Below are 15,557 nucleotides of genomic sequence, written 5' to 3' on the forward strand. Positions count from 1 at the left end.
GAGCTTCTGTGTAAATATGAGCTAGCGTGATAAACAAAGCGCGGTGTGTATGTGTGATGTAATTCCACGCTGACCTGTGTGTCGGCCGGCTGCGTGGAGCAATGCCTGCTGGGAAGCAAGCTGTCTGTGCCCCACCTCGTCAGAGTCCAACAATCACTGACCATAAACTGTTGTGCACACACACCCAGAAACCTGCCCGACACACTGCCTGGGAGCTGTCAGTGCAGCACCTGCTCACGCAGCTCTAACACACAGCTGACTAACTCAAGGTTTATTCTAACAGTGTGGCATGTGCAGGCTGCAGACTTTGCTCCAATCAGCAGCACAGCACTGAGGCCGATGTTGACACTCAATATACGCACCCTTATTTAATGCTGACAGCTGATAAGGGCTGTGAGGTCAGTGCTGATATGAAATCAGTGCTTTCTTTTTCAGGCCAACAGATTCAGCCATGCTTATTGGCTCGTACATGTCATCCATCGTTCTGTGGATTTATACAACCTTAGCACAGAAAGAAAGGACCTGTTGGGTTGAATATTTCCTTTTTGTTAATCTTGGCATTGGCAGAGAACATTTGGCAAGTTTTCTGTGGGCACAATCCACCTGCTCCACTCTGCTGCTCAACATTTCCCTACAAGCAGATCCATTTAACAGGGAGCTCCACTCCACTGGTGTACGATTTCTGCCAAGAAGCAGTGTTACAGCAAGAAATCATCAACCAGACACAAAGTGTTTGGGCTCAAGTAAAAACTGCCTGGAATAAGGAGGTGGTCCAGATCAAGGAAGCACTTTATTTAATGCCTAAAGGTAACAGATATTGTTCAGTACAGTCTGAAAACAGTTAAGAAAGAGAAACTTGGTGCTCATCTTTCTCAGCTGTGAGTGGATTGAGTGGGTGGTTCATTTCACACCTGTAACACTTAGTGTGATTGTGTCAGTTGGTGCACCGTTAAGACAGACCTGAGCCCACAGTCCTGGGCCCACAGACCTGAGCCCACAGTCCTGGGCCCACAGACCTGAGCCCACAGTCCTGGGCCCACAGTGGATCATTAACTCCGCTGCAGAGGCCAGCCAACATCTTTCTCTCTGTCAGACTTGTCCCAGTGTAAATACCCTAAAACATTTAAGTTTAAATTTAAATATTGTATAAAACACTACATTTTCACTAATATTTGTGGGTGTTTAATTGTTTCTTTCTTTTGTACTACTTGAACACTAAAGCGGCCCACCAATGAGACGACAGCTCCAGCCCCTGCTTTAAAGGATAACAGCTGATTGGGCCAAAGAGGAATGTCTGCAGAGGCGACAGAGTGACTGGGTCCTGACGTCTGTGTGTTTGTGTGCTTTCAGGGACATTTTAATCACAGACTTGGCTGCAACAGTAACCTTTGTGGAACTGTGTGAGGAGGTGAAAACCATGTGCAGTGTTGCCAGCCAGCAGCCCATCACACTCAAATGGATCGATGATGAAGGTGGGTGTGCCTCACAGTCACAGGTCCTCAGCCTTGTCATTGTTTCTGCACAGGCTTCCTGTCAGGTTTCACTTTACTTTTGGTTTCATGGCTGTAGGAGATGAGACCCCACCTATATTTTCAAACTACTCCACCTCTATTTTCCAAGCCAGATTCTTAGACTTCCTGTGAAAACTATAGGGAATTGTACATTCCTGTCCTTAGCTCTAAAATTCTGGAACAACCTCCCAGCCTCTCTTCACAGCCTTGACTCTGAGGCGTCTGTTAACATTCCCCACCTGACACATGTTTAGCCTGCATTGTTGCCATTCACTTTGCCTGGTCTCCTGGTCAGTTTTGGCTTTGTGGGCGTCTCCTGTAAAAAACACAAGCTGCTTATCAATCAAAACCAACTGATAAACAGACGAGTATTAATGATTCCAGTGCACAGTTTCATATTTTTGAAAAATACCCTGCACCCAGCTGGTTTGTCTGATAAGTGTCCCATGTAGCAGGGTACCCTTACAGCAGAGACTCTCTGGGTTGTGTGTGTGTCACATCAGAGTGTGGTGTGGCACTTGTTGCACTGAGAGCAGCATTTGTATGTGAAAAACACAATCAGTGATGAATGTCACGTAACAGAGAATAAAGCGGTGCAGGGCGAAGCATGTCTGTGCTGTGTTAGCTTAGACAGTGAAGTGTCCTATAAGAATGTCTCTATTTATTGTAGAGAGAGACAGAGAAGGTCAGCTATTTCAATAACCTCCATTAAAGCACCATGGTTGGCAAAATCTACATGAAAACTGTTCCTGTGATAGGTGGAAACATTAAACTTGTGTCACCACTTGAGGCAAAAACACTCCATCCAGTGCAAATAGGCTTTGAGACACAGCAGGTTCACTTTGATGATGTGACAGTATCCTGCAGCTCCTGAACAGTACCTGAGTTGTTGTTGGTAGTATTAAGTAGTTATGCTAGCATCAACTGATACATAAATGTCACACACCATGCGAAAGGCTGTCCAGAGACGCAGACTGACAATGCAGACTGTGCACAGAAGCGACACAGTGAGGAGCAAGTGGACTTTCTACAAGTTCCTGTGTTATCGTAACTTCACTGTCTGCACATTTCCCTCAAAGCTGTGTCAGGAAAATGGATCCAACGTTTGTCACACAGTTTATGATGAATAAACCAAATAAATGTTGTTATTTTGTTCCAAGTCCACTAAGCCTCGACTACAATGGAAATACTCACAGTCACAGTGACTGATCATTAGTATTGTTACCAAACACACCACAGTAATTCAAAGAGATGCTGTCTAATATTGTCAAGATAAAAAAGTGATAGAAACAAAGACCCGTGACTTTTGTTTTTCCATGTTTGTCCTTGGAAATGAGACTTTATTTTTCTCCTTAATGTTCTGCACACAGCACATCCCATAATAACAAAGAAAATGTATCACAAATAAAAACACATCATGTACATGGATAGTCACAGTGTTTGCTTTGGAGCACCTCTGGCAGCACTTACAGTCTGAGGACTGGGTATGACACTGTAAGCCTGGCTGTTTCCCATCCTTCTTTGTCCTCTCAGACTCCATCACGGGGGACGGGCAGCATTGGTGCCATCTTCACATCGAGTCTGGGCTCTGGCTGGGCAACATCACAATGTGGCTCCAGAGCCACATTGTGATGTTGCTGAACCTTTGTCCAAGGCCCGAGTGCTTTGGTTATCATGAAGGATGTGTGTGTACTGACTGCTGCATTCATTTATTCTTTCTCTCGGCCGCTCGAACAAACAGGCCTGATTGACAGAGCTCCAGAGAGGAGAAGCTTCTCTGCAGCACTCCACCAGAGTGACCGTCGGGGTTTTAGTCCGCTCCTTGAGTAAGGCCTTCTACTCAGATCACTCAGATGGGTGGGGTGGCCTGGGAACAGTCCTTTGTTGTTACAAAGTTGTTGCCTTTGTGGATATTGGCTGCACAAATGTTTCTTTTGCTCGATATAACTCCGAGGTGTACAGACAGCTCCTGGCACATCGTGCTGGATGGTTGAATATGGGGACAAGCAGAGTTAACCACTGGACTCCAGTCAAGTTGTAGAAGCTCTTCACAGATGAGACAGGATGTAACAACCTGTCAGTATGTCTAAAATGAACATGCTTTAATATAACTGTAATATTTTTGTTTTTCATTTTTAATCATTTGTAAAATAAGTTTGCAAGAATTTCAAGCGAGTTTTTTTTAATTTTTTTTTATTGTCATCATTATGGGATATGTTGAATGTTGAGGTGAAAAATGAATTGAATCCACTTTGGAATATGGCTGTAGCATTAAAAATGTGAAGAAGTGAAGCGCTTTCAGTACTGTGCAGATCTTTGGCCACTATAGGAACAGGGCTGCACCCTTTGAGTAATTTGAATAACGTGATTATAAAAACACGCTCTGTGGCGCTCAGCTGTCACCATGTTGACGTGTGTTTCACCCACATTTGTGACTCAACATAGACTTGCAGGTTTTTCAACCAAAACACTGATCACACAACAGCAGCAGTGATGATGATGATGTAGTTTAACATGGAGTCAAGCTACACACAGCGAAGAGCAAAGAGGCGGAGGATGTTGTTATTGTGTTGTTATATTTTCTAAAATGGAAACCTATGAAGAATCTGTGGGATTTTTCTCTTTTGAATATTTATTATTGCTCAGTAATAAAAGTATTGTATCTGATTACTTAGGTTAGATGAAACTTTATTAATCCTTCAGGTGGGTTCCTCTGGGAAATTCAGTTTACTTGATAAATTAAGGATAGATTACTCTATTACATATTACTATTACTCTAATCGATGGTTGCAGCCCCAGTCAAAAGTAAAAACTCCTGAGAACTTAAACTGAATTGGACTGTTAAACCTCGAACAGTCTGTAGTCCTGATCAGAAGATTATATTGATAAGATTGCATGCATGTGTTTGTCTGCGTAGGGGACCCGTGTACCATCTCCTCTCAGATGGAGCTAGAGGAGGCGCTACGGATTTACAGTCGAACCAAAAGGTCTGGATTACTGTTGCATGGTGAGTTTGGGAAAACTTTTCATTAAAGAGGATCTGCATGCATATTTCCAGGAGTACACTACCGGTCAAAGGTTTACAACACCCCAATTTTTCCAGTTATTTATTGCAATTCAAGTCGTTCAAGTTCAGTGAATAGTTTAAAATGGTACAAAGGGTGAACTGCCAGAGGTTAAAAACAAAGGTAAGGTTACCCACACCTGAAAAATCACGTACATCTTAGAACAAAAAGGCCTTTTTCATGGGTTAACAATTTAATCTGTTCTGCAGCAATGGAGGTTGATCAAGCCTTGAAAGCTGGAGCTACAAGTTGCTACAGGTTTTCCAGCTTTTCTGGATTACTTACCCTCCCCCTCTGTCTGCATTAAAGCAGTGTTGCAACACACTGTGGTACCATACGCTCGTCAGCATCCGTTGAACAGTGTTGTACTGCAGAAAGTAGTGTGATGGTACAAGAATGGGGAGAAAAAGGTGATTAACAATGGAAGAGAGACAGACCACCATAACGCGTATAAATGTCGGTCTGTCCTACAGAGTTTCCTTCAACATCCAAAGGCTCAGAAACAAACTGTGACAGGAAGAGGTCTGTAGACCCAAAGATATGACTGAATCAGAGGACAAGTTTCTGAGAGTTAACAGCTGTGTGATGGGCAGCTCACAGAACAACAGCTTCAAGCAGCTTTACAGTGGTCGTAGTAAGAAAGTCTCAGTTTTGGCTGGGCCGTGAAACACAACCAATGGACTACTGAAGACTGGAAGAAGGTATTATGGACTGATGGATCAACATTTGAAATCTTGTGTTCATCACACAGGATCTTTGTGGTCGAGTAGGTAAAGGATGGTTCCACAGTGTGTGGTATCAACCGTCAAACAAGGAGGAGGAAGTGTGATGGTCTGGGGCTGATTGCTGGATCCAGGGTCGGTAACTTGTACAGAGTGAGAGGCTCCCTGAACCAAAACACGTACCACAGCATTGTGCAGCACCATGCAGGACCCTCTGGTATGAGCTTAGTTGGTCAGGGCTTCATCCTACAGCAACATAAAGACCCAAAACATAGATCCAAGCTGTGCCAGAACTACCTCAGGAACAAAGAACAAGGTGGTGAGCTTGAAAACACGGAGTGTCCAGCACAGTCTCCAGACTTAAACCCCATCGAGCTGGTTTGGGATGAAGTGGAAAGAAGAGTGAAAGCAAAGCAACCTACAAGGTCCACGTTTATGGGAACTTCTGCTACAGATATGGGAGAATATTTGATTTCTATTGTAGAAAGAAGCCACGACTGTCTTCAGCTGTTATATCTGCCAAAGGGGGCGACTTTGATGGGTCAAAGGTTAGAATACACTTTGGTCTATAAACTGATTCCATGATTTCTTTTTTAACTCCAATTACTTATTTGTGCTATGCTTTCATTTCAGAGTGCAATGAGACAATAAACTGCATCACTTTCAATAAAAAACTGGAAAATTTTGGGTTTTCTTAAACTTTTGAGCAGTAGTGTGTATTTTTAAGTGGTTGGATATTTTATATATTTACTAATTACCATGATTTTTAAAATGATAATTATAGTATCTTCTTTTTGCTTTCACGAGTTAATGTGAGTTAATGTTTCTATGGTTTGTTCTGGTAGGAGGTGCTTAAGCATGGTGTTGGTCCAATGCTGGACTGCTGGCTAGTCACCATTAGCCATGGAGTTAGCCCCGAGTTTTATTTCAGCCGAGTTCCTGTAGGGTCTATAAAACAGCTTGAACTTTGTTTGTTCCTGTTTCTTCTAACACATGCATCATACTTAAGTATTCAGGTCTCAGGCCTCTGAGTTAAGACTGACTGAAATAACATTGCCAGTGTAAGCTTACCTGTCCATACTGTAAATACTGATATCAGATAAGATTACTTAAATTTAATGCATGCCACACTGCTTTTTTAAAAACTGTATTAACGGGGTGGCTGTAGCTCAGAAGGTAGAGTCAACACCCGGCTGCCAAAAACCCTTGGGCAAGATTCAAACCCCAAGTGTCTGCATCCAAAGCAGTGTGAATGTTAGAAAAGGTATGAGTGGGTGAACCTGTTGTATAAAAGCCTGCGCTCAGAGCTCAGCAGGAAGCACTGTGTATGAACCCGTCCACTCTGGGTGGAAACCATCTCACTCAGGAGGAATGCTGTTTGACTCTATAGGTGTGTGAAAACAGACAAGTTCTGCTCGTTGACCTTTCACACTGTCTTTTCTTCAAATAGAAGTAATGACATTTTTGGTTCCATTGACAAAACAAACTGTGCTGCTTGGTATGAGGACAACAACAAATGTCTGCTTTCCTTTCCTGTTTTTCCAGTATTCCCCAGTATTCCAGAGCAGCCGGGAATGCTCTGCCCTGGAGAAGACAGTGAGTAAACCTGCTCTGCTTTCATTCTGTGAGATCAAGTGAGAGTGGATGTCCTTGGACACGTATGTGTCCACGTGACACAGATATCCAGTAGGACTGTCAGCGTTAACGTGTCATCACAATTCAAATGTGTAGCACATGTAACCCGTCTGGAGCGCAGAGTGACTCAAAATCCCTGCAATGACTCTGTCAACACATTTCAGGCAGTCTGGCGAAGTTTGTCCGTGCTGCGCTGCAGATGGGTTAAAGATTCGAATCACGTTAATCCTGATGCTGTGTTAACATGTTAACGCTGACAGCTCTAATATCCACGTGTTCATTTTCTTTGTTTCCACAGCTGATGTGTGCGCTCTGTCTCAATAATCAGGTGTGTTGACCTGTTTTGCACCTCTCCTGTCATTGTTGTTGTTGCCCCTGCAGTTCCATCCCACACGTGTGCGATTACTGTAGCAATAAAATGAACGTGTCCATCTCAGTCCATGCATGTGTGTTTCAGTGCATTGACACCCGTGTGTGTGCGTTCTGGTTCTTGTATACACTCTGATGGGAGTATAACAGGAACATGTTGTGCAGCAGTGGTGTTGACCCTAGATCTCAGTCCAAGCTGGTGGCAGTGGATTGGTGTGTAGAGCCAACCCAGTCCATATATCCCCAGTCCCAGTATACCTGCTGCCAGACACCATGAACACCTTCCTGGGTTGAGTGTGTGTGCCCTGCCAGACTGCAACGTGAGAATATTTTAATGTTATGGCTGATATTTAATTTCTGTGGATTTTGGGCCTTCATGTAAGTCTGCAGGTGCAGGGCTCTGAACATCAAACACTCTATATTAAACTTCTTAAGGGTGATCATCAGCTGGTTCTTGAAGAATTGAGCATGATATGGCAAGCATGCCCATATGGAAAAGATATATATAATATATATATTATATATATATATAATATAATTATATATATTATATATATATATATATATATATATATATATATATAATATATATATAATATATATATATATATAATATATATATATATATATATAATATATATATATATATATTATATTGATATATATTAAATTAGTTATAGGGATGGGTATCGTTTAGGTTTTATCCGATACCGGTGCCAAACCGGTACTTTTGAAACGGTGCCGGTGCTCAAACCGGTGCTTAAAGAATGGAGAACACAAAATTGGTCCAAAAACCTCTCATGTTCAGCTGTTTTTTTTGTAAAAAGATAACAATGTTAGCCTTTTCTGCAGCTATGGGGCATATATGGTATCACTCTTGGCTGGAAGCAGTGCTTAAACAATGGAAAAAACACAAACTTTGTCCAAAAACCTCTCATGTTTAACTGTTTTCCACTTTTTCTTTGGTCATTTTAGCCTTTTTGGCCAGGGTGAAGGGAGTATCTGCCATCAAACAAGAAGACAGCCGCATGTAGCTATGATGATGTTTGCTAGTTCACCTTAGCCTACTCAACGTAAATTACACACGAACAACATTAAGCTACTCACGCAGAGAAGAACGGCTGCTGCCATCATCATCCGTCATCATTTCTGCTACACTGGCAGGGCTAGGGGCCAGGACTCTCCTCTTCGGGTTTTTGGGGGATGTTGCTAACTCCGGGTCCGATAACAGGCACCACACCCGCAGTAGATGTGCTCGGTGTGAGGTCTCGCAGCAAGCTATCAAATACGGCGCATTTCTCGGCTTTTAAAAAACGCTATGCGTCGCCAGGTGTTTCATCGGATTTGAGGTGTTACCTCCTTTGACAGTATCACAGTATCAGCTTAAAGCACTTGTTGCAGGCTGCTGAGTTTGCATATTTTGCTGTGAAGTACAGCCAGACTTTTGACCGCTTCGCCTTGGGCATTTTTAATCTGTAGCTCTGCTCTAAAAGAACGTACGTACCTGGACCCGCCTACTATCCTCGGAAACGTAAAATGATTGGCTAGAAGTGTATCACAGCTCAGGAAAATAAAGCACCGAAATGTGCGCTGCTTTTCGGTCTGGTTACTACCGTTTATGTCAGAACCGATACCGGTACCCATCCCTATATATAAATCATATAGAGTTTGTATCTGTCTTGTGTGAAACTTGTATGAAAAGCATACAAAAGTGAAAACAGATATAAGATCCCTTGAAAAATTATATAAATGAAACTTGTATGATTTGGATACTTCCTAAAACAATATATGAAAGTAACGAGAAAGTGGCCACTTTCATGAGTAAATCATATAAGCCTTATATGATTCACTATATGAAGTAGGCCACATCTGATGCAAGTCTTTTATAAGTTTTTACTATTTCTTTTCCATATGGGTGGATTTCAGTAAGAAAGCACCTTAACTGAATCTTTTTGGTGTATGAGGGGATTTTATGGTTGGACTTGAGAAGCAGTTTGAGGTAACCAGGAGTTAAGAGTTTATCCTGTCCGTGTAACACATGCAGAACTATTTTAGACGTGTCGGTCAGGAAGCTTTTCTGCAAAGATGTTTCTGTGTCATTTGTGTTTTTGCTGAGTTCATGTGTGGAGTCGTCACCGCTGCTGGCTCCCCATCCCCACCAGTGTACTGTCAGGTTGCTGCTACACTCCCTCGCTGCCAGCAAATATGCTGTGACAGCATGTTTCAGCAGCTTGTGTTGGGCGCTCCTGAGTGTGCATGTGCAGAAAAGCCTGTGTGTATGTGTTTGAGGGGAGGTGAGCCCTGTGCTGTTTTCCTGTGCCATACCACTGGAACCAGTGTGAAGACACAGCTGTAGGTAGGTAATGAGGGATCTGGATCAGGGTCACACACACTGAGTTAGATCACTCTTGTGCTCTAAGCTGTGCTGGTCACACCCTGTGGACACATGTAATAATGTACATTAACATTGTACTAATTGTGGCTTCCTGTTTGGCTGTTTGTCATTTAACCCTCCTTAACGTAGTGCTGGTGTTGATGGGAGGAAACAAGGACTGAAGGACTGAGCTGTTTTCTCCTGAAGGGAGGAGGACAGAATAAGAATGAGGAAGCAGGGAAACATTGTTACTCATTAATGTTTAGACTGTGTCTGTTTTTCAAGGCAGACTCAGCGCTGACAGCACTAGTAGCTACTAAACTGAATGTACTGAAGCAGTTTTCAAGGCTTTGTTCACTTCAAACAAAATGCTTTAAAATAATTCCCAGTTTCCCGTTGTGGGACTGAGCCATGGACTTTGTTCTTGTTTGTCTGATTTATAATTATGTGTAGTTCTGTTCTACATGTCTTTAACTTTGGTTCAGCCTACATTGGTTTTATGGTTTAGATATTCTCAAAAGGTATCACAGATTATTTCATACTTTTTAAGTATAGCGTTATTTTTGTGCCACTGTTCTGAGCGCACGTAAAACAATTTGCAGGTGCAAGTGTTGCATTTTGGAGAAATTTATTTTGAGTGAAGAAAAGCTAAATTTGAGTGAACAAAATTCATTGCTGCGTGCAAAAAATGTATTTCAGTGTTTGCTATTATCCACAACACACACACACACACACACACACACATAGCAGCCCCTCTCGCTCAGTTTTTGCATTTGCGCTTGCTCGCAATGTGTTGCTCGCGCTCTCAACATTTCTGCCGTGCGCGCTCAACTCTTTCTGTACACCGTTATATTTGTGCCACAAAACCAGCCAATCACAGACTTGGATGCAAAAAAATGTGATTAATTGACGAAATGCAATATCCCAGAATCCATTTCGTCCAAAACTCAAACGAGGCAGTGGCGGAGGAACACAGAGTGGCGGAGTTTGAAATATTACTCTTTCTGGGTCACAAAATAAACTTTTAAGATATTTTCATGCGAGAATGGTGCTGTGTAAACTTCGGCGATTCATGCAGAAAACTGGGAGCTGTGTGTGTGTGTGTGTGTGTGTGTGTGTGTGTGTGTGTGTGTGTTGTGTGTGTGTGGATAATAGCAAACACTGAAATACATTTTTTGCACGCAGCAATGAATTTTGTTCACTCAAATTTAGCTTTTCTTCGCTCAAAATAAATTTCTCCTCAAAATGCAACACTTGCACCTGCAAATTTTTTTTGACTCTCATTTTTACGTGCGCTCAGAATAGTGGCACAAAAATAACGCCATACTAAGTAGTAATGTAATTGTTCTGCAACTCAACTCGCATTGAAAACTGTCACAAAGAGCAGGTGAGAGCAGCTGTCACTGTGAGGATACTGGTAGAAAGGATCACTGGGATCAGCCGGTGTTGCTCATCTTGTTATCTGCTGATGTTCATCCTTTGGCTTCTGAGCTGGAGTTTCCACATATTTAGCTTTGGGTTGTTTGCTACGAGCTTTGTGTTAGCATGCTGTATGTGCAGTAGCTCACAGCAATGGATGGCTGTTTGTAGTTTCATTACTTTATTATATGTAATGTAATGCGATTATATTAATAACTATTTTCAGTTTCTGGCTCTCTTATCAATCTCTAGCACTCTTTATCCTGTCTTCCTCTCATCGCTCGTGGTTGAAAATTTGGTGCTATATACAGTGGCTTGCAAAAGTATTCGGCCCCCTTGAACTTTCCCACATTTTGTCACATTACAGCCACAAACATGAATCAATTTTATTGGAATTCCACGTGAAAGACCAACACAAAGTGGTGTACACGTGAGAAGTGGAACAAAAATCATACATGATTCCAAACATTTTTTACAAATAAATAACTGCAAAGTGGGGTGTGCGTAATTATTCAGCCCCCTTTGGTCTGAGTGCAGTCAGTTGCCCATAGACATTGCCTGATGAGTGCTAATGACTAAATAGAGTGCACCTGTGTGTAATCTAATGTCAGTACAAATACAGCTGCTCTGTGACGGCCTCAGAGGTTGTCTAAGAGAATATTGGGAGCAACAACACCATGAAGTCCAAAGAACACACCAGACAGGTCAGGGATAAAGTTATTGAGAAATTTAAAGCAGGCTTAGGCTACAAAAAGATTTCCCAAGCCTTGAACATCCCACGGAGCACTGTTCAAGCGATCATTCAGAAATGGAAGGAGTATGGCACAACTGTAAACCTACCAAGACAAGGCCGTCCACCTAAACTCACAGGCCGAACAAGGAGAGCGCTGATCAGAAATGCAGCCAAGAGGCCCATGGTGACTCTGGACGAGCTGCAGAGATCTACAGCTCAGGTGGGGGAATCTGTCCATAGGACAACTATTAGTCGTGCACTGCACAAAGTTGGCCTTTATGGAAGAGTGGCAAGAAGAAAGCCATTGTTAACAGAAAACCATAAGAAGTCCCGTTTGCAGTTTGCCACAAGCCATGTGGGGGACACAGCAAACATGTGGAAGAAGGTGCTCTGGTCAGATGAGACCAAAATGGAACTTTTTGGCCAAAATGCAAAACGCTATGTGTGGCGGAAAACTAACACTGCACATCACTCTGAACACACCATCCCCACTGTCAAATATGGTGGTGGCAGCATCATGCTCTGGGGGTGCTTCTCTTCAGCAGGGACAGGGAAGCTGGTCAGAGTTGATGGGAAGATGGATGGAGCCAAATACAGGGCAATCTTGGAAGAAAACCTCTTGGAGTCTGCAAAAGACTTGAGACTGGGGCGGAGGTTCACCTTCCAGCAGGACAACGACCCTAAACATAAAGCCAGGGCAACAATGGAATGGTTTAAAACAAAACATATCCATGTGTTAGAATGGCCCAGTCAAAGTCCAGATCTAAATCCAATCGAGAATCTGTGGCAAGATCTGAAAACTGCTGTTCACAAACGCTGTCCATCTAATCTGACTGAGCTGGAGCTGTTTTGCAAAGAAGAATGGGCAAAGATTTCAGTCTCTAGATGTGCAAAGCTGGTAGAGACATACCCTAAAAGACTGGCAGCTGTAATTGCAGCAAAAGGTGGTTCTACAAAGTATTGACTCAGGGGGCTGAATAATTACGCACACCCCACTTTGCAGTTATTTATTTGTAAAAAATGTTTGGAATCATGTATGATTTTCGTTCCACTTCTCACGTGTGCACCACTTTGTGTTGGTCTTTCACTGGAATTCCAATAAAATTGATTCATGTTTGTGGCTGTAATGTGACAAAATGTGGAAAAGTTCAAGGGGGCCGAATACTTTTGCAAGCCACTGTAAATAAAATTGAATTGAACTGAATAATTAAATCTTGCAGCGGGTTACATTTAACACTGCTGTTAATGAAAGTGTGCTTAGTTTGTGTTCGTGCTTCTCCATGTAATCCTGCTGTTGTCAGAAACTCTGTGGACACCTGAGGCCTGACTTTGTGACTTTGTTCGGTGTGTTTTGCTCTTTTGGTCGTCTTGAGAATTCATTGTTCCCTTCACAGATTTCAGGTTCCAGATGAAGGGGCTCTTGGGGATTGTTGGGATTTCCCTCTAATATCATGGGTCCTGCTATGGTTTGGAGCCTGAGTAAGATAAAGGAATTGGTTTGGATTAAATAAATCCATCCAGTGGCCGCTACATTAACACATGACAACTTTGGAATTCTACTAGAAACAGTCGATCATATTTGTTTGTCAAAGCTGAATGCAGGGCAAACTACGCTAAATTAGCGTTTTTAGCTAACAGCTACAATAAGCATAAAAGTTACTGTACGGCTATCATTTGTTAACATGACGCTTGTTCTTATACATGTAATACATTTATTACCAACCTTTTATCCGCTGGTCATTTGACATGACGAATGACTTCTGAAGTCTTAATTCAGCTCAAGATGCTGTAGATTCCCGTCAGTAACACTTTCGGTCCGCTAGTAAAACGTAGTTCTATTAATCTGCGCTCGATTACTCTTGAACCGGAACTGGATGTAAGTTCCTAAAAACTGAATTTTGGAACTGAAACTGAATGGTGAAAAGTGAATCTGAAATTATTCGAGAACTAAATTTTTAAAGGATAAAATACGGTTTCAAAGCAAATGAATTCATTTTCAAAATATAAAATTCAATTTCAATTTAGTGATGATCATTTTCAAACCAATAAATTGAATTTCAAATTAGACTAATTCAAATTCAGTTTTTAAAAGCATTTATTCAAGTTACAATTCAGATTCAATCTGAGCAATTCAAATATGAATTTAACTTCAGTTTCTGATGGCACAGATTTCTGCCCATACACCTCTCCTTTGGTTTCCTCTCAGATCAAACCTGGAAACTGTAGATGGCTTTCAGCTCACTTCCTTATAAAACTCTGGTCAATTTACCAAAAACCACAAAATGATACCAAGAAAATCCAACATGTTACTAATGTGAAGCTCTGTGCTGACAACAGATGAGGCTCCGCTTGAAAGCAGCTATATTTCTTTTTGTGTGTGTGTGTGCGTGTGTGTGTGTGTGTGTGTGTGTGTGTGTGTGTGTGTGAAGAGGAAACAGACTCCCCTGTGTGCACACAGAGCGATGGAAGGTGGGAGGAGGCACTGAAATCCCGGATGATGTGCTCAGTGGATGGAGGCTGCCCTGCCTTGCACCAGATTCTGTGATAAAGCATTCCCCCTCACCACCACCAAGCCCTACCCATCCCCCCTCCCCTCCTCCCAGCACAAACCCCCGCACCACCCTAGCACCTCCCTCTCTCTGTGGCACCGCTGTCTGGCTAGGGAGGAGCCTCGAGTGCTGCTGCATCACAACATAGGTTGACATGAGATGTGGTGCGAGAGCGAGGGCGGGTGCATTGTACCGTACAGACATCGGCTCCAACACGGGCACTCGCTTTCCTCACTGCTTCTCTGGTTTTTGTTCTGCCTGCAAAAGCCAAGAAAAAAAATGGCTGAGATGTGACTTCATCAAGGACGAGCTCCGCAAGCAGACGGGAGAAAGAGACAGAGCGAGAGAATCAAAGAGCCTTGTGAAGAGCAAGGAGAATATCTCAGAGGGAGGGAGGGGGGTGAGGAAATAATGAAATAAATCCCAGAGAGGAGAGAGAGAGGGAGGGATCGTCAGAGGGATGTAGCAGTGTGTATCCTCGCCAGCTCGCCACACACACATACATGAACACACACTCACAAACACTGAGCGTGGATTATGTGCTGACAGAGGAGGACAGAGAGGAGAAGGCACACCGGGCGGTGAGCTATCTTATCAGCTATCCATCCTTCCACCCATCCATCTTTCATCAGTCTGTGCTTCCATGTCACACCACAGAGACAATGGATCTGTGCCGAGCGTGTGAATCTTCATCCATAACAAGGATGTGTGATTGATGTCTGCGTTATAGCCGGTTGGGCCACGCACAGCAGGCAAGGACTGAATGTAAGCTGCTAACAGCGCTAGCAGGGCAGTGTTTGTATCGCAGCCACGAAGGGCCGACTGTGTGCCACTTAAACGAGAGGCTACACCTGCCGACGAGGGTGACACAGTGCTGCTTTATATGTGAGTGAGGGCTTGCATTGTTATGGTGTCTGCTAGTGCTGCGATTCAGAGGTGTTTCAGTGACATCAACGTGATTTAATGGCAGCGATGCAGACTGGCACATCAGAGCTCTGTTCCACTGGATGCACTGGGATTTCTTAACCTAGATTGACTGGGAAAGCTAATCGTTTGTGACTGAGACTGTGTCTCTGTCTGACACAAATGTCACTGGTATAAAATGCAATAACAATTAAAGCTAGGATAGAAAACAGGGCAGTGATCAGTCTGTTGATGCAATGGGTGACCTTCACAAACC

At 42.9% G+C, this 15,557-nt stretch overlaps 1 protein-coding gene across 2 annotated transcripts in view; it reads left to right on the plus strand.

Moving 5' to 3' along the window:
- The window catches only part of prkcz (protein kinase C, zeta), a 97,615-nt gene that overhangs the window by 7,513 nt on the left and 74,545 nt on the right, over nucleotides 1-15,557 (plus strand). The window contains exons 2-4 of one of the 2 annotated variants that reach the window (XM_005918389.3): nucleotides 1,351-1,472; nucleotides 4,429-4,518; nucleotides 6,844-6,894. In XM_005918389.3, coding sequence (XP_005918451.1) covers nucleotides 1,351-1,472; nucleotides 4,429-4,518; nucleotides 6,844-6,894 — 263 coding nt within the window. The remainder of the gene's footprint in view (nucleotides 1-1,350; nucleotides 1,473-4,428; nucleotides 4,519-6,843; nucleotides 6,895-15,557) is intronic. The other variant, XM_042219239.1, reaches the window with a different exon arrangement.

This window comes from Haplochromis burtoni, unplaced genomic scaffold, assembly GCF_018398535.1.
Source record: "Haplochromis burtoni strain Fernald_Lab_line unplaced genomic scaffold, NCSU_Asbu1 Contig_30, whole genome shotgun sequence".
In the NCBI taxonomy this organism is placed as follows: Eukaryota; Metazoa; Chordata; class Actinopteri; order Cichliformes; family Cichlidae; genus Haplochromis; species Haplochromis burtoni.